Below are 23,855 nucleotides of genomic sequence, written 5' to 3' on the forward strand. Positions count from 1 at the left end.
GGATTAAGTGGATCCCGCTACAATAATGGGGATTTCAAAAGCAACTCTGATTCTAGTTAATTATAATAATCATAAGTTTTGCATATTGTTTGTAATTCATAGCATTGCATTTGCCAGCAAGAAGTCTTGTTTCTAGTTATTCATACAAAGTTTTTCTTTTGTAATTAGCGTTTAGATTACTAGTTACAAATTTGTAAAAGGAAGTGGTAACATTTGAATGGAAAGGGCTTGACCATACTCTGAAATTGCTATTTCATGTGTAGTTTTTTCCCTCTGGAATAATGTTTTCAAAATGTTTATTGCAGATTGACCCTTATCCGACATTGAAACATGAGCTCTTGTACAAGATATGCTCTTACATCGAACAAGAAGCAGAGAATACACAAAATAGGCTGAAGGAGCACATTGATGCTGAAATGTTCTATGTAAACATTGCTCATCCTGATTTTGATAGTTCAGAGTAAGTTATGTTTGGTTTGGTTCGGTTCAATATGCCTAGAATAGAATGTAGCTTATTTTGTCGTTTTGATTGCTATGTGCATCAAAGAAAGCTTGCTTTAAATTTCTGCCGAAAGCAACTTTTCAGCATTCAAGTATCAAGTTTGGTTCATCTTGAAAAAATCAACAATTGCCTAGTAAAACATTGGACCTGAGTACATTTTTTAAACTAAACTTTCTGCTTTTAAACTAAATAAAGGCTAATCAATATTTTTATGAACTGCTTTTAAATAACCAAATAGCGTTTATTTTTCAGAACTGTTTGACAAGAAAGCAGTCAGTAAAATCATTGTTAAAAGTTGAGATGTTCTCCTATTTGTTTGAAAGAAATCAGAGCAGGAACCAAGTTCTATAGCAGTACCTCATGGGTGTCCAATTGTAAAATGCTTTTAAATTCATTTGAAAAACAATTTTTCACTTTCTTTGATATTGAGTTTTAAATTTGGCAAGTTACTTTATAATTGGAATAAGCAATTGTTTTAAACATAGTTTATTGTACATACTTAAAAACTGAGCGTATGTACCTTCTTCCAAGCGTATGTTTACTTCTCCCAAATGCCAGTGAACTCACCATCGAACCAGGTATCGATGGATTCGTAATTTTCCTGAAAAAAACAAAAGTGAATCAAATTTCTTTCCTCTTTTTTCCATCATATCAAACATAACATGAGTTGTACTTAAGTGTCATAATATTTCAGGAGAGATTCCTCGAATCTTTCTAATTCTTTTAGCGTCACCAAAGTTAGCATAAAATTGCATGTTTAGAATTTTAGTTTCAGTAAGTTTCCCAGATGAGTCCTGATCCCCTAATATCATCAAAGATCCTAAAACTAACTTATATTCTGAAAAAAAAACAAAGGAAACACAAACCTTCCCTGTTCCCTATTTACAGGGTGTGGTTGAAAAGTAACCAAACTTTTGCTGCCGGGCTGTTTCCAGCAGTTAAAAAAGAATGCATGTTGGCGGGAAATATGCGTCTGATCTTGCTCTTGCATGCCCAACATGAATTAGTGCGCTACAAGCAAGGGTTGAGTAAATATTGCCCTCGGCAGGAAGGCTATTTTTGCAGTCTGTTACGTTTTATTGAGTGGTAGTGAAAATGCAACGAACGATTGATCAGCGTTATGCATTCAAGTTTTGCGTAAAGCTAAAAAAGGCCTTTACCCAGACTCAGGACATGCTTAAGGAAGCCTTTGGAAATTATATTCTGTTCCAGACACAAATTTATTAATGGCACAAGGCGTTCAAAGACAGCCGGGAGGACGCCGAAGACTAACAACGTGCAGGGAGTTCTTTGAAGTAAAAAAACTGACAAAAAAGTTGACAGGGTTTGTGAATTCTTGAACATTGACCATCAGGCAAGCAACCAGGAGATGAGTGAAGAATTAAAATAACTTACTACAACGTAAAATACACCGCCAGCTCAGTCATTTCCAGCCGAGGACTGCAGTTTCGTGCTTATTAGCACTCATCAGCCCGGCATAGGTAAGTGACTGAGCTGGAGATGGAAAACCTCTTAAGGAAGCCAAGAGGGGCAAACAAACTGGTAGCTAATGTAAAATTAGCACAGACCAGCCGAGTGACCGAAGCAATGGTTCGGTTCAACTCGAAAATTGATGGCAAGAACCATTGCTTTGGTCACTCGACTGGTCTGTTCTAATTTTAGATTAGCTACCAGTTTGTTTGCCCCTCTTGGCTTCCTTAAGAGGTTTTCCATCTCCAGCTCAGTCACTTTCCTATGCCAGGCTGATGAGTGCTAATAAGCACGAAACTGCAGTCCTCAGCTGGAAATGACTGAGCTGGCGGTGTATTTCGTGTATTTCTGCTTTAACCCTGGCTAATGGGCGGTAATTTACTAACTTACTACAACGTTCAAAAAATTGTGAGGGAAGAATTGAGACTGCCGAAGGTGTTCACAAAACTGGTTCTTAAGATTTTGACCTAGCATGGCATCGCAGTGCTTCCCCCACCCTCCTACAGCCCAGACATGTCTACCCTTGACTTCTTTTTGTTCCTGGTCATCAAAAGGAATCTGAAGGGAAGGCGTTTCCAGTCAATAGCAGACGTTCAAAAAGTGTAACCAACAATTTAAATGCCATCCCGGAAAACACGTTTAAAAAATGCTTTGAACAGTGAAAGGACCACTACCGCTAGTGTATAGAAGTCCAAGGGACGTATTTCGAAGAATATTAAGTGCATTTGTCAAACAGTTCAGTAAAATTGTTGTTCCAGCAAAAGTTTGGTTACTTTTCAATCGCACACTGTATACCAAAAATTACCAAATTTTACATCAATTTAAAAAAAAATTCTTCCAGGTATCCCCCCCCCCCCAAACAACAAACTCCTCCTTCTCCTAGTACTCTGAAGGATTGACTAAGAGTTTTTATTACTCCTTCAATTTCGAAAACTTTCTGGGAGTCGTCCTCTGATGCTTGTCACCTCTGTCCTTCCTTTGAAGTAACCAGAGATATTTTAAAATTGGTGTTATAAGACTTGTAACTTTGAGAATCCATTTACCGTCGAAATAATGGTTTGCATGTAAAGAATTTCTCAGTATTAAGCTCTTACTTTTTGTGTTAAAAAAATCAATAAATAAAACTTGATAAAGGATCTTGAAAGAAGATGAATAAGGTGACAGTATATCAAGTCTTTGTCACATCTTGGAAAATTTGAATATCAAGTCTTTACCCCACTTTGGAACAGTTTCAGATATAGCACTGTTGATTCCTCCTACAAAAAAATTGAAATTACCAAAAAAAAGTGGGGAAGGTGGGGCAAAGCTAAGCTTGGTTACATTGGCCCCCTCCAAAATAAAAACTTATAAATGTCACTGGAAAAGGGGTTGTCTACAAGTGATGCCATACCTTGGGGGGGGGGGGGGGCAGGTTCATGAAATTGTGACTAGGGGAAGAGAGAAGGTGACAATAAGGATATCACACAGTTATTATAAAATATGTTTATAAAAAATATGGCGTGACAGAGTAAAGTGAGTGTGACACAAGGACGGATCCAGAAAAGTTTCAAGGAGGGGGCGATTTTTTCCCCTTCTTTCTTATAACGCATTTGATTTACATCTGCTTTAGGGGGGGGGGTTGGCTACTGCATCATTTTTATTTTAAAACAAATAAAATATAGAAATTTAGCCAAGGTGATTCCCAAACCTATTCCTTTCCTTTTCAATTGATAGAGTATTTTAAAAACTGCTTTTTTTAGAAAATCAATTTCATAATAATTCCAGTGGAACGTTTTGAAACCCACTCAACCTAACATCATTGAAGATCGTCTAAAATTGCGTTTTTTCGGAATTCGGTTCCAAAATATACCGGAGGAAAGTCACTGAACCCATTCCTGCTTACACATAACATGTCTACGATCGGCTTATATTTTAGACTTACATTTTGAGGAATATGCTCGGGGGAAGGCCTCCAAACCTCTCCTCCTAAAATTACTAAAGACTCTAAAATTGCAGTTTTGAAACTTTAAGTAAGTCCAAAAAGCTTCCGACAGGAAAATTTGAACCCGTTTCCTTTCCTCAACATTGTATCAAAGATGGCCTACACCTCAAGATTAAGGTTTTAGGACCTCAATTCGGAAAAAATTATGGTGAAAAGTCCCTCAAGGGAGAGGCAGTCGCCCCTCCCTTATATCCATCCTTGGTGTGACATTTTGAAAAAGGGGGTGGGTCAAATACGCAGGACCGTCGCCATAGGGGGGGTGAGGGGGTGTCTCACCCTCCCAGAGATTTCCTCCAGTCGGCAAAATCAGTTTTTTAAGTCGGCATTTTCAATGTTTCGGATTTTCAAAGCTTTTATTGATTTTTTTTTTTTAGCATTTTCATATTCCAAAGTTACAAATCTAACCTTTTAGGTTCTTTGCGCAAGAGAAAATAATGAATAGGATTTTTATTTGCATTCATTTTCATTTTGCTCACACTACGTACAGCAAACACGGTCATTCAGCATTCTTTCGCCGACTGTTTCCTTGAACGTGCATCTTTAGGTTGCTTCTTTTACCGAGTGCGTAAATACGGCATTGCACAGTGCCTAATCATCAAATTCACAAGAGTCGACATTTTTGACTCATTAGTTTCAGCATTCACAAAGTGTTTGATTTTTTGAGATATGTATAATACAATGTACACATATTTATAATTAATAATAAGCATTGACGGGATGGAAGAAAACATGAAGAGTTCGTGCGGCTATACCGAGTTTGATTGCGCTTCATGCTCATTCTGATGAATTCATATTGCAGACACAAACATTTTTTTCATCTGCTCACTATGCTGATTGTTTACTTTGCGACATCTCATTTTGCCGACACAATAAGCATCGATCCCCTCAGAAAGTTCATCTAGAGAGTCGGCATTTTTGCCTTTTCAATTAATTCTAGATTCAAAATATTTGAGTAGAAAGTAATGTTGACCATGCGTACATTTTCACCTTTTAATGAAGAAAGAAAAATAAAAAACATGTATATACTGTATTCAGTAAATTACCGCCCATTAGCCAGGGCTAAAGCAGAAATACGTGAAATACACCGCCAGCTCAGTCATTTCCAGCCAAGCACGAAACTGCAGTCCTCGGCTGGAAATGACTGAGCTGGCGGTGTATTTCACGTATGTATATACTGGTTTAGTTTGTATAGGAATGTCTAGTGTATCCTGTGATCGTACTGAAGACTGTTCTTCTGAAACACATAATCAACTCGCAGCTGCTAATTGCACCGCATTCCGGGGAACTGTGTCCCTGCTAAAAACATTAGGAAACTATGTTTAGCTACGTTAGATGAGGAAGAGGAGGAGAAAGTCTTACCGAAAATTGTTTCAAATTTACGACTCGAAAACCCCATTTTTGAAGACAGAATAAAAATAATATTGTTTTTCGAGGGACAGTCTCTGAACATCATCACAGATTGTGTAAAAGTACGTTTTTCGAACTTCAATCTCGGAAATTTTCGGGGCTGAGTCTTTTAATCCCACTCTTTCCCCCCAACACTAAAAAGTTGTCATTCATCTCTTCTTTCCTTAATATGACTAATAGTGAGCTATGATTGCCTATGGAACTTTAATTTCACAAAATTGCATAATTTCACAAAATTGCAAAGGGAGCGCCCCTGGGTCCCATCCCTTCCCCTAACGGGTCCAAAAAATAGCTTAAAATCGCATTTTGAAGTCTTCAGTTTCGAAACATTTTCCGAGCCTGCTGTCACCCAAACATACTGTCACCCAAACATCGTCAAAGGTTGTCTAAAATTTCGTTTTCAGAATAACAATTTCTAAAATTTTCAGGGGGAGAACCTGCCAAACACTGCTATTTCTAACCTTCCATTATTATCATGAGATGACTCATATTATACTCTCTATATCATACTCTATTTCTCGACATACAATGCAATTTTCTTGATTTGTATACTTTTAATCTTCTTCGTGCGCTATGAAAATATTCAATGAAAAACAAAGTATTCAAAGGGTACCTGAATGGATGACTACCGTGAGATATTTTTTCTTCCAAAACATGCTTTGCTTATGTAATATAATTAATTCACCATATAGTATGAAAACTTTTTGTGTAAGTAGAAAATATTCTTTGGCCTAAATTTAAATTTTGAATGGATAAAATATGTTTTCTTTCTTTTTTTTTCTCGAATTTCCTCATTATGTCTCCTCTAAAAGTTCTTATAATTCCTCCTAAATTTCCTAAACAATCGAGTCTTTTAAAATCGAGAGTCATGACTGTTTGTTTGACTGTATGTTATTATTCCCTTTTTTCTATAGCTAATCTGCCACTGTCGACTGGAGATCTGTCAGTACCTACCCTCTCACCCACAGTCTCCATAAATAGCCTAAAACTACGTTTTTAAAACTTTAATTTCGAAAACTTTTCGGGGGAGGGCCCCCGAACACCCCATTCCTTTTCTTTGCGTCAGCAAAGATAGCATAAATTTTTGTCTCTAGCCCCCAAAACCATCCTTTCTATAAAGTCCAAAATTGACCCCAGTGAAAAAGATAATGGGGGGGGGGGGGAGGGGAACCTGCGCCTTCTCTTTCTTAAAATATACAACAAAGCCTAAAGTTACCTTTTTCGGATGCCAATTCCAGAAATTTTTCGGAGGAGAGCAGTATATATTGACTTGTATCGAAATTAATGCATTCCCTTAGCATTACTAAAGTTATATATATATATATATCAGTCGGCAAAATCAGTTTCAACACCCCCCCAAACGAATGCACTTGGCGACGGCCCTGCAAATACGTTAAGAAAATGAATGACATCAATTATGGACAGCCCAAAAGTACTCCTTCTAAATCTCATTTTATTCCAAAACTCCTTCATTTTATTTCTGAAATTGAGTACGAACCCTGTTACTGCATGAAAAAAATCATTGAGACAAAAGATCTGTTGCAATTTTTTTCTCTAATGTGAACGAGTAAAATTCTTGCTTTTGTTTTAAAGGCTTTTCATGTAATCGGGGGATTTAAAATTTTTACTTTTTGGTTAGTTTTCTGCAATCTGCTTCAAAATTTTACCGTTCTTTTTTTGGTTCAAGCTTGAGTGTTAAACACACATCACTTGCCATAACTTTTATTTTCGAGGTGAACCGTGAAAAGCCGGGCGACGTAGCTAGAATGTTAATAGCTACATGCAGGTGTATAGGGTGGTCCTTAGCTGCAGGGCATTTTTCGAAAGTCAAAATTTCATTGCTATCACCTTATCTTGTTCCAATGGACAAAAGAACAGCCTGTGCAAAATTTCCCTTCAATCGGATAATTTCTAGGGGTGCCTCAAATGCCTTGAAGTTCAGTCAGTTCTAAAAATCTAGTAAAAAATTTTAAGATTGTGTTTTTCTTCATCACAAAAATTTCTAGAGAATAAATACCTTTTATTAGGACTAACAATTTCTATATAACCAAAACATAGTAGAATAAAACAACAATAAACATTTTTTTTTTCATAAGTGAGGATTTAGTATGGTAGTTTTAAGTCTTCAGCATTGATGTGTGAAACAATTTTTTTCCCTCACTTTCTTCTTCTGTGAGAATATTATTGTGTTCCTGAATTAATTTTACACCTTTCTGCAGCATCATTCACAAAACTTGTTTCATCAAGTTTTTCCATTCCTCTTATAATATCCAAATTCATCCTTCCAAGTTGAAGCCTTTATTAAGGAAATCAGAACCAATAGAGAATCGGGTAAAGAAACATTTTGTAACAGGTGTTACAAAATATTAATCAGCTTGTAGCATAATTTAAGTCATAATTCTCTTAACCATGGTTGGAATAATATCATCTAATAAGGAAAGAGCCATTTTTTCGTGAGCCAAATTTAAGCTATGGTTTGAAAATTTTTTGAGAGTAACTTTACACTGATTTCTGAATCAATATCCTGATAATAATCAGTTGACGCATGAATAGAAAATCCAGATAGGGAGCTTTAACAGCTTCCAGGGTGGGGAGAGAAAACATGATCGAACGTAGACTTGAGCACAAGAAAAATACATAATATTCTTAAAGAGTTCCTCTCCCTTTTAGATAACTGAAACTGACCCTAAAGCAGTTAATTCTTGAGTACAGAAAGAGCCTTTGACATCCACCTAGCATGACTTAACAGTTCCTGGTTTACGAAATGAATCCCATTCTTTAGAATCTCGGTAAGAGGATTATAGCTCATTCTCAACAAATCTCGATGATCATCATGCTGTTTCTGAATAAAAAGGTGTTATTCAAGAAATCCGAGCATGGTTGAGAATATATCATCTGATACTACATAGTTACCAGATGTATATCTTTTTTGTCGAATTTTGTCCTGGTTCTCTGTCACTGTTGTCAAAACCACCGTTGCTTGGGTTGTTTGAAGCTAGAGGTTAAATTATAAGCTGTTGATGAGACATATTGTTATTCCATTTCTTCAAAAGTTTCTTTCGAACAACTCCCTTTTTTTCCTCTTACTTTTGTGCTAGTTTTTTGTCAGCACCAACCATGAAGCCCAGGCGTCCTTTTTGGCACTGAAGCATTCCAAATTTCCTATCTGTAATTGTTTCATGCATCATTGAGTTAGGCTAATTTATCAATTTAGTGTCTTCTATTAGAAATTTGTTTTTTTTTTTACTAGAAAACAAATTCTTGAAGCAATAATGCTGCATTTCTTGCTTTTTTTGTTATATTTACATTTTAGTTTCTGAAAAAGAAAAAAAAATGCTTAACTTGCTTATTTGATGGTATTTTCACTCCAACAATTTGATTGGAAATATAATCAAGAAGATTAATAAAAAAATCTCTTAACTTTCATGAACAGCTACTGGTAGACGTTGGTGCTATGTTATAAGCCTAGTTTGATCTTCACAATAGTTAGGAAAAAGTTACCAGTAGCACAAACTGCTCTTAGGTGAAAATTAGTGACAAAAGACAATGTTGTACTTGGTTAGAAAATAAGTAATTGCACATTTTGTAAAAATAATTACCGCACAAAGGGAAAATTAATGATCCAAGATAATGTTATACTTAGTTAGAAACTAAAGAAACGATACACATTTCATAAAAATTGAGTTACAAATTAAATTTATTTAAAATACTCATAAATTTGTGTTATAAAACGTCTTGAGTCGGGAGCATCGTCTTGGCGAGAAAGCTTTGCCGCCTGAAAAGGAAACAGATGAAAAGCGAGAAAGCTATACAAAGTCACATGAGAAAGCAGTTTGAATAAAATAACACTTGTGACAGAAAATAAGGCCATCAAAAATTCAGATCTGCTAAAAAAATTTTAAACTTGAAAAAAGATGAAAAAATGTCTTTTCGATGAAAATTCTATAATTTCATGCTAATTGAGGCATGATTTAAACTTTTCCGATTGAGCTAATATTTTGCACACATTTTTTTGTCCATTGGAACAAATTATTTTTAAAAAATGTTATGCAATTCGGATACCATTGATAACCATTTTAAAGCAACAGGAAGCAAAAAGATTGCATATGTTAATATGTAGATGGCATAGACAAAATATAAGAAAGAAAAGCTGAAAAATCGTAAACTACTGTCAAACCACGGATTCAATGGAATTTTCAAACATCCAGATAAAACGAATCTATGTGAATAAGGGGGAAAAGTAGAAATTTGATGTGCTTATTCTGTTCATTTGATTGAAACTCTGCTTCTGCAAAAGTTGACATCGGTAAAAAATCATAGATTCGTCCATTTCCGGCTGTAAAACAGATGTTTGTCTTTCCATACAATCCATGATCAAACAGTAATACAATAGTTAAAAATAGCGTTTTGTTCCAGCGAGAGAGACAATTTTAATTAATACAAAGGAGACAAAAAAAAAAGAGCAAGTAAACTATGAAGTGTGCATCCCCCCCCCCCCAGTTTTGGTGAGTAAATGAATAAATTTACTGGGCCGGGAGGGCAAAATTTCTAAAATTCTGAAGGACATTTAAGAAAAGTAACGTTCCTGTCACTATCGCAAATTCATGTACCAACCTTAAAAAGCACAAAAGCAAATTAAATGATAATGATAGGATGCATGTAAGAAGTTATATCAAATTTTATTTATTATCTTTACTAATAATAAAGCTGAAAGTCTCTCTGTCTGGATATCAGGAGGATGTCTGGATGTCAGGAGGATGTCTGGATCTCTGTGACGCTCATAGCGCCTAGACCGTTCGGCCGATTTTCATGAAATTTGGCACAAAGTTAGCTTGTAGCATGGGGGCGTGCACCTCGTAGCGATTTTTTGAAAATTCAATGTGGTTCTTTTCTATTCCAATTTTAAGAACAAAACTATCATAAGATGGACGAGTAAATTACGAAATTATCATAAAGTGGAACCATAACATGGGCACAAGCCAATTAGCGAGATACGAAATTATCTTAACGTGGAACCGTAATATGGGTACAAGCCAATTGGCGAGAAAATTCACCATACATTATTTGTGTAAATATACAGGCGAACCAAAAGACCTTTTAATTTTTCTATTACAAGCAAAGCCTTGCGGGTGCCACTAGTATCTTATATAAAGAAAGATAGACATTAAATTTAACAAGTTAATAAATGAGCAAGAGCATTACGAAGTAACAAATTTTAATGAAATTTAAAAGACGAAAAAATTAGTTTTGGTGAAGAGCCGCTGTTTTAGAAATAGAAGAAAAATTAAATTTCAATTCATAGCCATTTTATGTAGACTAACAAAATATAAATTTAGCATAACATACAGAAAAGGAAGTAATTCATATACTGCTGGTGCGGCGTAGTACTATTTTCGGCAGTATTCATTTACGAGGAGAGGAAGGTAAAAAAGACTAACAGTCAGTTTGAACCACTGTGTATATAGACATCTTTAGAGACAGCACCTTATTAGTACTTGTACTTAACACCAGGCCCCGGATCTAAGTACCCGCAGACCCCACGGGGAGGGGGGCAGCACTGAAAGGCTCCCAGCCAAAGAAGCCGATTTTCTTTTTTTTTCATTAAAAGAGCCTGTGCTCAAATTTTAATTGTTGGAAACATTTTTGTCAAGTTTTAGGGAAAAAAATAGAAACTAAACACATATTATGTATGAACAACAGCAAATCTTACTTAATAAAAATAACTTCCAAGTAATAATAAATAAATGAAAAGATTTAAACAAATGAATTCAAAATATAGGTAGAAAATTAAAGCAAAATATTAAAGTTAAAAAACAAACAATACTCATTCGTTTAAAAATTCATTATTCAAAAATGGAGAGGGAGGGGGGAATGAGCAATTCAGTTGGTGGTTAGGGGGCCCTGCTGATTTTTTGCTGGGGGTGGATTCCATAACATATAGATCCAGTCCTTCTTAAAACTCCAGGCAAAACTCACAGTACACAGTCTGGAGCAAATATTCTTTGTAATGGTCCCTCCATATATAAATCAATGAACTGAGTACAATAACGATTTACCCCCCCCCCCACCCTACCCCTTAAGTCTTGCATTCCAGTGAGAAAAAGCTTTAGCACTACAAAACTGGTTATTAAATATGTCATGTTTCCTTTTTATAGATGTGATTCTGTGGCTCCTGCAGCTGGTCCTGTGAAAATTTGGGATGCAAAAGAAGATGCAGAAGATGTATCTAACACTTCAGATCAAGTATTGGTTGGTATTTTTGTAATTTAGTTCAGGGGGAGGGAGAAGAAGTAGTGCAATACAGTGAAACCCTGATTTTAAATCCCCCGAATCTACGTTTTCCCGCATTTAAAGTTTCTTCATTGTGTTCCATCATCAGTTTTGCTTCTCTGTATTTCCCGTATTTTACATTTTCCTTATATCTTGGGGGTTTTTATCCCAGTCTCTTGAGAAACATAAAATTGGGGTTTCACTGTATTCATTTTCAAGATGAAAGTTGAGGCCCTGGTTATTTTCAGAAATTTAGTTTTGAAATTTAGTTGCAAATTTGAGGCATAGGAGAAGATACGGAAGAGGTATTTAACAGTTCCGATTAATTATTGGTGAATATTCTTATAAACATTTAGTTCAAGGGGAAGGAGAAGAAATAAGTAAATATAGCAATATTACAATCATTAAGGTCAACCCATATTGTAAAATGAAAGCAACGTAAGTGATTTAAAGGAACTTTAAATTAAGTTATTAATAACTTTTGACAAAAGTAGATGCATAAAAAATGCCTATTTATTGCACACACATAACTTCTCTGGACGTCTAAATCACAGGCTTGATTTTTTGACCCTTTGCCATCCTATGTCGAACAAAGTTTGTTATAAAAATTTGTCGTTTAGGTCCTATGCGGAGCAGCGTCCAACGAGTGATTCAACTGCTCTGTAAATTTCGCTGACTTAAAATGGCGCCTCTAAATACGATCCTAGGATACTTATATAAGTTCTGAATCATCTCTGAATCAGCATCTCTGAACATTGAAGTATTTAATGCAGTAAAGATTACTCCATATTTTATTGAATACATGAGCCTTTTGTGATAATATTTTATAGTTTTGTACGTAATGTTTCTTTTTTTTTTATTTCGTTTAGCAGTACAAATTGAAGCAAAGCGATCAACTTCAGAGGAATGTGAAGTATGTGACAGCATTGCTTTTGAAGTATCTTGAAATTGTTCACAAGCAAGTAGTTGATATTACAATTAAATATACAGTATACTTTCTCGTAAAAAAAGTAAGTATAGTTTTTTAATGTCTCTATTACGATCAGTACCTGGACGACTGAGCCTCGCTCGACTTTAAAATATTTTTTTTGTCAACTCGTATTTTTTTATGATTTCATACTTTTTCAAATATACTTGAAAAGCATCATGTCAACGAAACATTATTATCATTGCCAATCGCTGGATATGCTTCCGAGAAACGTGAGATATACATGTAATCACTTCATCAGCATTATAATCATTTCAGCTATAAGAAGCCTACTACTGAATATAGACTTCCCCTCCCCCACAGACATCCACCTAGGGAAACTCTGAGCGGGTTGCCTGTAAATATTTAATGCACGGTATTGCCAAAAAAGTAGTTTCTTAGACCGAACATGGTGACAGTAGATGTGAAAAGAAAGCTAGAATTGAAAATGCACCGCAACCTTCTTATAACACTGAAGTATCAAATAAGGAAGATGCTGAATGCAATTAAATAAATGTTTTGCTTTAAACTATCTGCTACATTTTTGTTTACTATGGTGAAATCAGTTTTAACACTAGAAAGACGGAGGGGCCTGTGTGGCCCCCTCGCATAGTTTGTTGTTTAATAACTCGGATAATGTCTAACAGAACGTAATGTAACTTCCTGAATTTTCATTATATGACACTATTTGAGTGCTTGTTTAATCATTTAATCATTCGCCTCATAGTACTGTTAATATTGATCCTTATACCTAGAAAGACGGGAGGGGCCACAGTGGCCCCTAAGCATTTTGACAATTAAAAAATTTATTTTTTTCCTTTCTCCTAATTGTTGTAGCATAAAAAAAATGCCATTCACTCTAGTTTAACCTGTAACTTCTTTATGCAGCCGATTGGATATCCAAATGCTATAAACAGTACCTACTGCTTACCATCCTAACGGTGGCCATTGCTCTTCGAAAGGAAAACTAATTCAACCTTTTGCCCAGTATAGAGAGAAAAACTAAAAATAATTAAGTACTAAGTTTTTATTTAGTCATGAAAGAAGGTGTATCAGGCATGTGGACTCCCTCAGGAAGAATTTTTAAAAGAATTCATTCCAAAAATGGGTAGGGGCCACACTGGCCCCTTCAGTCTTTCTAGGTATACATAAAATGTCAGTCGTTCTAGTGTTAACCCAATACTTCCTCCATACTATGCTGCGATTCACGGTTTTATCCCAATCGAAATTTTCATTTGGAATGAGTACTTTTAGTGTAGATGGTCATTTTACACCAGAAAATGCTACATACAGCATGCTATCCATAAAAACTGATGATCCCCAAAGCACTCCAACAATTTCTAAACAGTCTCAAGACATTTTTTTTTTTCAAAATAAAATTTAGATATGTGATTTAAAAAACGTATAAAACTATTTGAAGTAAAAAAGAAAATAAATAAATAAATGAAATAAAATAAGTCAGTAAAGCAATAGTTTCTCTCTAAAAAAAAGGCCTAACACAGACTTACATATTGCTTATGAATTTGTTTTTCGAAAATTGTGATTGAAATGAGCCAACATGCCTAATATCAGCTACGCCTGGCAACCCTAACCAATTTTGAAATTTTAAAACGAGAAGAGACAAATTTTCATTGTTAGGATTGCAAATTGTTTGCCTTATGTGTCAATTGACAGTTTTCTTCAAGGCTTAACTTAATTAGACAAAACATTAAAAGACTTTTTTTGTAAAAAGAAAATCGCGTTTTTTTACAGAAAAAACACTGATGTAGATGAAGCTAGAATGCAAAACTACAATTAAATCCAAAACTTCATCTAAATCGATAGAGCCGTTTCCTAGATAAGAAATATAAATATACATACATACCCACACACCCACAAGAATTGCTCGTTTAAAGATATAAGATGTTCTCAATATGATTGGTGAAAGTTGTGTAATTTTTGGCTGGAGATGCATTTTGGGACCATTCAAAAATTTCCCAGGCACTCTGACAGAAAGAAGCCTGCTTTTTAAGCTTTAGAGTATAATACGAAGCAACTAATAGTTTGCTTATAGTATAGTACTTAAAGTCAGTATCAGGGCTTCATAAATTAATAGCTGCATTGACCAGCATTGTACGACCTTCCTCAAATAAAGGTTTTGTCAAGTAGGCCATGTTAGCAAGCAGGAAAAAAAAATTGTTTGAATATTGACATCTTGAATTTTTGCAATCACGAATTGCAATGGGATCCTACTCGTTAAGTTTCTTGTTCTCACCAATGTAATGGAAATGGCCAAAAATTTTGCTCTTGTCCTATATGATGACTGGCGAGTTCCTTGAATAGGTAATACGAGGCACATCCATAAAAAATGGTGATTAGGATGTAGTAGTAAAGATTTTATGGTTTTAATATCCATTAGTAAACTTATTACAAAGATTATTTACAGCGTATAACGTTATGTATTTTTATTTCTTATTGCTCTTAAATGCTAGGGACTAGTAATCTGGAAATTTTATATTTAAATGGAGCTTTGCTGTCTTAAGTTCATTTACGAAGGTCTGTCCAAAAGTAAGGTTCTCATCAGTTTTACAGCTATACAGCACTGTCTATTCTCATTGAAATTTACATCGTTAAAAAGGAAAAAACAAGTTTCTCTATTTTTATACATAATCTCCATCTTTTTCTGTGCATTATTGTCGACGGTGCCTTAAATTCTGTATTGATTGTCACAGAATTCCACCGCCAAAGTGGGACATGACAGTCAACATGCTACTCCGTTCTTAATTGCAGTCCGGAGCTTGAGTCTAGTGATTACCACTTGTTCCCTAAGTTTAAGGAACACTTTGATAGCCAACATTTCCAGAGTAACGACAAAGTTGAAAAAGGGGTGAAACACTTCCTCGGCAATGACATACTCGCAAGTTTATGATTTTCTTTAAAATTTGAATAAAAATCTTAAACTTTTTTTTCTGGATGAAAAGTACCCTATGTTCTATTCCGCACTCCTAAATTGCATACAAAATTTCATGATGATTGTTTGGGTACTTAAGGTGTGAAAACATTAAAAATAAATAAACTCACTTTCACATATAATATTAGTAAGTACTCTCTTGTTATCTGAATTTTCTGCTGCACATTACACCAGATTTTATGCTTATATCCAAGATTCATAAACCGAGCACATCTCTCTGCCATTCATCTCACACCTTTTAACATACCCTGTCATTCAAAAGAGCTTTTTTTTTTCTGCATCAGATTAGGCTTGTTCAATTTTTTTCACTTAATTAGAACAGCAGATATTAGGGTTTCTATTTGCTTGAAACTCCTTAGCTAAACTCAATTCAAACCCGGAGCTAAGAATCTGTTTCTAGAGAAAATGCAAATGCTAGCGAATGTTACTCTTCAAAAAAAATTTTTTTTTTTTAATTTTTGCTTTTCTTATCCTGATGTGGGGCTTATTCACGTCAAGGGCCCTTTTTTAACTAAACCCATGTGTCAAGTTTGTGTTTTAAAATTTTGTTGTTTCGCATGTAGTCGACATATCACGCCCCTACTAGGATATCTCGTTGTTACTCCTGGGATTAGACCTCTTACTGTTGCTCTGAGATGATATGTGCAGTATTTGCTATCAGTGGACCCAATGGCTAATTGGCCCAGTGGCCAAATGCCCGATGGCAGTATCCGATGCTTATTCCTAAACCCTCTTGCCAGACTAGGCCTCGGGCTTCTAATTTTGTGAATCTTTCAGAATAAGTTTAATCTTATATTTCTTTTCAGGTGATGGACTTCATCAAAAACGATCTTATTCCAACCCTTATTGAATCTGCTAATATTGTAAGTAATGTTCCTTTCTTCTGCTGATTTTTTACTGCTCTTTTATCATTTGCTGTTCATAAAGCAATTACAGTTCAAAATAATTATAAAAGAACAATTATATTTCTCATCCAAATGCTCATATTTTTTTTACTACTCATCCATCTTAAAAATGCTTAAAAATGAGTAGAAAAAACCTATTTAATATGTAATTAGGGGAGAGTACATTTCATGAAAAGTTGGGCTTTTTAGCTTTAGTACCATTGTAACGAGATTAAAATGCAAGCAGCTTTCTGTTGCTGCAGATTTCTAGTCTAGGGGTCATCCTCATTTAGGAAATAGTTCTTCTCCCTTTGAATGTCACCTTTTGCTTACTAGCAGTGGGGGGGCTCCCGGCACCCTCGAATCTTTTCGAGGGTGGACGAGCACCACCGCACCCTTGGAGTTGGCACCCCTGTATAGAAGTTAAGTGAATCAATATAAATTTAAATTTTTTCAACAAAATTTAATCTTTTAAAAAAACATCAATACTTCATATGAAATCCGTAAAACTTAAGTAAAAATTTGGATACTTGAAAGAGATTTTATTAGCTTTAAATTTATGTAATGTTTAAACGATGTAAAAGTGAAATATCAGAAATTAAATTTTTGCCTTTGTTCAGAAACAGAAAATGATAAAATCATTAGTATTAACATAATTTTCTGAATAATGCCATTCACTCGTTTTGAGGCTAAAAGGTATCCCATTTTTAGTGGAAAAATATGATTTTTATTATCTTGCAACAGGTTTATACAGTATATTTGCAAGTTGTGCTTAAATAACATTGATTTTATTATGTTGCTTGGGAACTGCTTATTAATATTTAAAACTTTAAAAAGTGCGAAAGAAAGCTTCTGACCTTAAACTATTGATATGTTGTAGTGGCAATCAAACCAGTTACTCATATCAGTAAATTTTACCTTTTTTTCTGTAAATACTTTGAAGTACTCCTTTCTTCCCTGCAGGCTTCCTTATTTGGTTAGAATATTTTACTAAAATACTCGGACAAACAAAGTTATATACCTTGTTATAGAACTCTTTATGAAATAATTCAAATATTACTACCGGGGCAGTTGGGAATAAGGAGTCCTCGACGAGATCTTTTGATCAAAAAGTTTGTTTGAATCAAACTATTATCCCAAAAGTTATTGAGGGGGGGGGGGGGTAGACTGACAGGCAGACCGACACACACATTTTCCCCTTCTCAAAATTCTACTTTCTAAATTTTAATTTATATATATAAACAATATGCAAGCCAAATACCAAATATTAAACAATTTATACAAAGAATAATGATGAGAAAAAGGAAAATTGCAAGCAGCTAATTAATAGGAAAGAACAAAGTATGAATCCAGAGCTCATCAGCTGTGGAGGATTCAATAAATATGGTCAAAAGACCAAAAAATTTAACTATGAACTAAAAGAGATTGTCCAAGCTTCAGTATATGCAATATAGAGTAACATTGGGCAAAAGCACCACATCGTAAACTATAAATAATAAACAAGAGCTTAAACCTAAAATTAAAAGCAGGGGGTTTCGTCTTGACTAATTAGGAAAACAAGTTCCGATTATCAGCCAACCACAGGACAGTACCTGCCAATAACAAAATTATCTTACCTTGAGATCCATTTATAATAAACCCAATCCAATGTTCAACTTGACTATATATATATATATATATATATATATCAATAGAACAATAAACTGACAAGGTTACAACACAGATAAATGACAGAGATGAAGCCAGTACTCTTCAGCAGTGGAAACTTCATCCTATGGTCAAAAGACCAAAAATTTAATAAAACTAAGAATAGGATGTCCAGTTCCGAAAAAGTCCTTCTGGTTTATGGTACTCTAATTTTTTCCTCTTTAATACGTTTTCAATATATATATGTATGTATACATACATAATTATTTTTTTAGCGACCACAAATTGCTTATTGTTTTCACTTGACCATTAAATGACGACCCCCTATTGATTTTATTTTTCTATGCTTATAATGCAGGCATCCATGAGCCTTGAAATCAAATTATTTACAAAACGACCTTCTCAACTTGACACAATCCTTTTCATGCGGAAAAAAGCATCCAGCCTACGACATTCATTTGAATTTTGACTCCTTGAATTAAATTATGCTTGCGATAAAAGCCTTTAGTAGAAACAAGAAACCCAACAAGTAGTGTTGACATAATTTGAATTCAAGATCTCAAAGTTCAAACTAATTTACATTTTTTTTTTTTTTTTTGCAAATAATTTGAAGTACTCTTTCCCTCTGTGCAGGCTTCCTTAACTGAAGACTGTGATGCAGATTTCGAAAGAAAAGAGCACGTGGAGTCAACTTCTGCATTCTTGATGGATGCTCTTGAAGCCATTCAAGCATTCTAATAAGAAGAAAAAGAAAAATATGTACAAAGAGCTATTTATGTTGAAACATGTAACTTTAAAAATAAGTATCATGTTCTAGTTGATCTGCAAAAAAAAAAGCTTAAATATAATTGGGAATTTTATTTACAATTTGTTTCTGTTATATTATAAAATGGTGCTAATTTTGTTGCATTTAAGTATGTAACTTGGAATTAACCATAGTTCCAGTTGATCTGAAAAAAAAAGAGCTTGAATATAATTTGTTAAAATATTTTCAATTATTTTTTGTTGTATACTAAGGTATAGTTTTTTTGTTCAAACATGTAACTTTAAAAGTAAATATGTTCCCATTGATATGAAGAAAAGAGCTTTAATGCAATTTAAAATAATATTTACAATTGTTTTTTGTTGTAAAGTGGTGTAGAGCTTATTTTGTTATGCTCAAACTTGTAACTTGAGTATTAAATATGTTCTAGTTGATCTGGAGAAGAGAGCTTGAATATGATTCAAAAGCATGCATTTGCTTTGTACACATAATGTGGACTTTGTATATTGTGTTATACAATTCTATAAACGTTTTTGAAATAAGTTTCTTTTGTTGAAAATTTATTTCGCTAATTCAATAAGATAAGTAGATGAGAAAAAAAATTTAAAAAACATTTAACAAAAAAATTAATTTGAATTTTGACATCTTGAATTCAAATTATGTTGTTCGCAATCACGAGTGTGTGTGTAGGCATATGTGTTTGTGTGCAGGCATGAGTGTGCGGGTAGTTGTGTGTAGGTGTATGTATGTGTAGGTGTCTGTGTGTATGCGTGTGTGTGAATGTGTAGGTGTCTGTATGTATGCGTGTGTGTACGTGCATGTATTTATGCGTGTAAGTGTAGGATATTGACGCAACCTGGAGACAGTTTTCACTAGAGGAGCAGCATCGTGAGGCGGCCGGTCGACAGTGATGCTGCAGAGGGAGGTGGCGGGAAAATAAAATGATAGCACATCAAAACAGTCAAATGAAGGCAAGTAGCAATCGTGATTGCTCAATAAAAAGCACACAACATTTGAATTTTGACATTGTTAATTCAAATTATGTTTTCTGCAATCAAATTGCGAAGGACCCTGCTTGTCAAGTTTTTTTGTTTCTACAAATGGCTCCTATCGCAGTCGAATTGCAAAAAACATAATTTGAATTCAAGACATCAAAATTCAAATGGACTGGAGGGGGGGGGGGGGCAGGGACTGGATTCAAGCATACGCTAGTGGAAGTATCATAAGCGAACAAAAACCTTCACTTCTCTCAAAACATAAAAAACAAATATTTTTTAGCTCTTGACAGAAAATATATTGATGAACAAAGTTTATCATATAATTACTCAAAAAAAAGGGGGGGGGGGGGGGAACCGAGCATTAACTTGAATTTTGACTTCTTGAATTAAAGTTACATTTTTTGCAATCAGGATTTACAATAGGACCCTATTCGTTGGGTTTCTTGTTTCAACAAATGGGCTCCTATCACAAACATAATTGCAAGAAACATAACTTGTACTCAAGACATGAAAATAATAAAATCTACATATCTTCCCTTTACCCCTATTAAATGATCTCTTTTCAATAACTGAAAAGAATAGATGCCTGTATTCATATATGCATATTCGCAGTAATAAAGTCTGACCGTGAAGAGTTGACCCTTGGCTCCGCCTTGTTTCAGAATTGTCCATTTTTGTGAAGGGGCAATATGGAGTGGAAAGTTGGAACGGAATTTACAAGTGTGTCATTGGTTCTAGAGCTTGAATACGTCACCTTGGAAATTAAAAAAATAGCCAAAGAGAGTTTGAAGAGGCGAGGTGTTTGATAGTTTTTTCCCTGGAAATGTTGCAATATTGAAGCCCTGGAAACGAGAGTTGAGACGCTCTTTAATGATTTTGGCTGAGGGAGGGGCTCTTCCAAAGCGTAGTATTTTGAGGATTTTCCTTTTTTTTTTGGACCGTCCAAGAAAAAAAAAAGTGAGGAGAATGAAGAAAATAGAAGGTGTGGAGCGTGATTAACTGATCAATAATCTAACTATCGAAAAATTTAATTTTAAGGTTGTTTTTAAAAGAAATTAAGTTCTTTTCACAACATTCTATATTTTTCCTATTCAAATTACTTCGTTTTTCCAAGGAGCGTTCGTTTCTTCTCTTTAAAAATATGGAATGTTTTTGAAAAAAATATATTCACTCCTGGGCTGGTGGGGGCACTGTGCACGATCCAAGTCCGGACTGCAGAAGGTCAAAAACGGGACCGCCAAAAATGTGTAATTATTTAAAACGTCGTTAATAATAATAATTACTTGCTACGCTATTGCAATATCCCACTTCGCCCCCGTAGATTAATTACGGCTCCCCGGCCCAAACATTGTGGGGAAGCTTGCCAGTCTAGTGTCACTAAATCAATTTTAATTCAATTTAATGTTTCATAAAATTAGTGTGAGGCAAAGGTTAACCTTAAAATCCGGACCTTATGACCAGCCTGCTCGGAAAACTTGACCTAATGTCCTAGCTGCCCAAAATTAGGACCTTCTAGTTCAATGATCGGGACCTTCTATCCGTGGAACTTATATCCACTGGACCTTCTGTCCGTTGAAATTTTTGGACCTTCGTTGATACTCTATCCGCCGCCCTTTTTAGTTTTCAACCTTCTGTCCGAACCCCTACTAAATCACACCCCTAATGCATGATACATCCCAAAACGCTCACAAATGTGGGTTGAAGTTTTGACCAGGAAGTTCTTTACCATTATCTTCTTCTTTACATAGGCGGATTTTGGCCGAAAATTTTGGGGGTGCAACAGTAACAAGGATTAGGGGGGGGGGGGCAGGGCCGGATTACGGATTTCGGGGCCCATAGGCATTAGAAGTGTTGGGGCCCCCTCACACATGTATTTTATACATAATCTCATATATTATTTCTCTAGCCTGCATTTCTGTCACCACACAAAATCTTCCTTATTCCTTTATCAAATTTCATAACTTACCCCTCATTTTAAAGCTGTCTGTGTTTAAAGTTTTAGGTTCTGTCTACAATTTTAAGTATTACCAATGATGTTTATTAACAATGAATACAGTAACTAAAATGTGTTTATGTTTACTTTTCATTTTAGAGCTAGAAAAAAAGATATACAGAGCATTACTCAGTAAAATATTTCTGAAGCATTTATACCGTTATTGCTAACTGTAGCGGATTTTTTTTTGGGGGGGGGGGGACCGTTTCCCTCCCAAACAGATGAAAATTACTTAACTACATTATTAACTAAATTTTAAGTTACTTCTTCAGAACATAAGTAAAAACTAAAAAATGAAAAACACACACATAAAACATATATTTCCATAGTGTCCCTTTTATTCTTTTATGATGGCAATATTGCAGTTAGAGGTCAGTTAAAAAAAATACGTAAAGCTCACAAATTTCGAATTCAAAGGTACAAAAATTTTAGTAAAAAATTAATATCTTGTTACAAATAATATGCCTGCAGCAGAAATGAATGATATATAAAACGAATTCTTGCTTGTTTTTATTATTATTATTATTTTTAATCAGTACATAATTATTTTCTTACCTTTCTCATAGGAAACTTTTTACTGCTTAGAAAAGTATTTCAATGTGCTTTGATGCTTCATTTTTAAGGCAAAAAAATAAACACTTCAATACTGGTACAAAATATCAACTCAAAAACTAGCTTTATACAAGAACTCCACTTTAAAGTTTGGTTACCTTGCACATATAAAAACTGAAGAGGACCAGGAATTCGTTAGAGTGAAACCTCTCTACTTAAAAACACCACCTTTCATTCTGGGAAAAAGAGGTGCGGAAATGATAAAAATAAAAGAAATGGTTTGCAGGCGTCTAACCATAAGCTCGTATAGAAAAAGGGTATAAATAATAAGTGCACCAGAGAAAATTGTCTCATGAAGTGTTCTTACAAAAAAAAAAATTGCTTCGAATTTCGGCAAGTGCCTAACCAACGCGCGTTTCCGCAAATACATGTGTTAAAGCTCTTTATTGAACCGCCCATGCTTTTTTAGACTACAGCCACCAGAGTCGCATATTCAACCTCTATTGTAAAGGCAAGACCATAGTTGTAAAGGCGGCAGGATTGGAGGGCAGTTTATTTACTCTGGGGGGATCAAAAATTTCGGCAAAGTGACTTGTTCACTTATATCTACTATTCCAAGAAATGCCCACGAATAACAGCCAGGACCTTATAATACTGCAGTCCTGCTAACAGCTGCATTTCTTGGAATCAGAGCTCGGGTCCCCAGGACCATTGTGTTGAACAGCCAACCTGCAGCTTAATGTGGTGGAAGCAAAGGATTTTCTGATTCCCTTATTTTTTTCTTTTCTTTTCAAAGGGAAACCAGAGGGGTTTGCTAAAATATTTTAAAAAGAGATTTTTACAAGAAAAGCTGTGTCCGTGTCAGGATAAGTCTCCACACTAGAATAAAAGGAGATTTAATAGTTTAACCATAGAAAATGGGGGTGGGGTTATTAAAAAAAATATCCGTAATGAGGGGTGTTCATGCTTAAGAGATTTTCACTGTATAAGAATTAACAAAATTTCTAATATACTGGTAAATAAAAAATTAAACAATTAATAGTCTTTCACGGCTATTAATTGTTTTGTGGCAAATCAAATGTATATGTAACTGAAAATTTCTATGTACATCATATTTCATGTATAAGAGATTCAGTAAGTTTACTTGGTCACAGGTGCATAATCTTCAACTACGTTTTTGATAAACAATAGAGGTTTAGCAGTATAACTTATTCAAGCTAAACATTCCTCTTAAAAAAAATCCCAGAAGTAGTCCCAGGCTTTAAAATAAAAACTTATTTGTAAGAATTGGTTATATTTTATTATGACTATCAGAGACGCAAGAAAAATTGCGTTGCTGAAAACTTCTCGCCTCCCCCCCCCCCCCCCCCCCCCCCCTCCATGCATGAAATTTTAAAAATCACTATAAATTGATGAAATTTGCGAAGTTTTTGCCCCTATCACTCGTTTAATCGGGTCCTTGACAAATTTC

At 34.8% G+C, this 23,855-nt stretch overlaps 1 protein-coding gene across 1 annotated transcript in view; it reads left to right on the top strand.

Annotated features, from left to right (window-relative positions):
- The window catches only part of LOC129230565 (dynamin-2-like), an 85,365-nt gene extending 66,155 nt beyond the window's left edge, over positions 1–19,210 (top strand). Inside the window, exons 12-16 of the mRNA XM_054864970.1 lie at positions 306–460; positions 11,516–11,609; positions 12,500–12,640; positions 16,354–16,410; positions 18,712–19,210. Of these exons, the coding sequence (XP_054720945.1) occupies positions 306–460; positions 11,516–11,609; positions 12,500–12,640; positions 16,354–16,410; positions 18,712–18,816 (552 nt within the window). The 3' untranslated portion in view covers positions 18,817–19,210. The remainder of the gene's footprint in view (positions 1–305; positions 461–11,515; positions 11,610–12,499; positions 12,641–16,353; positions 16,411–18,711) is intronic.
- The last annotated feature ends 4,645 nt before the right edge of the window (positions 19,211–23,855 follow it).

Source organism: Uloborus diversus, chromosome 9 (genome assembly GCF_026930045.1).
Source record: "Uloborus diversus isolate 005 chromosome 9, Udiv.v.3.1, whole genome shotgun sequence".
NCBI classification, from domain to species: Eukaryota; Metazoa; Arthropoda; class Arachnida; order Araneae; family Uloboridae; genus Uloborus; species Uloborus diversus.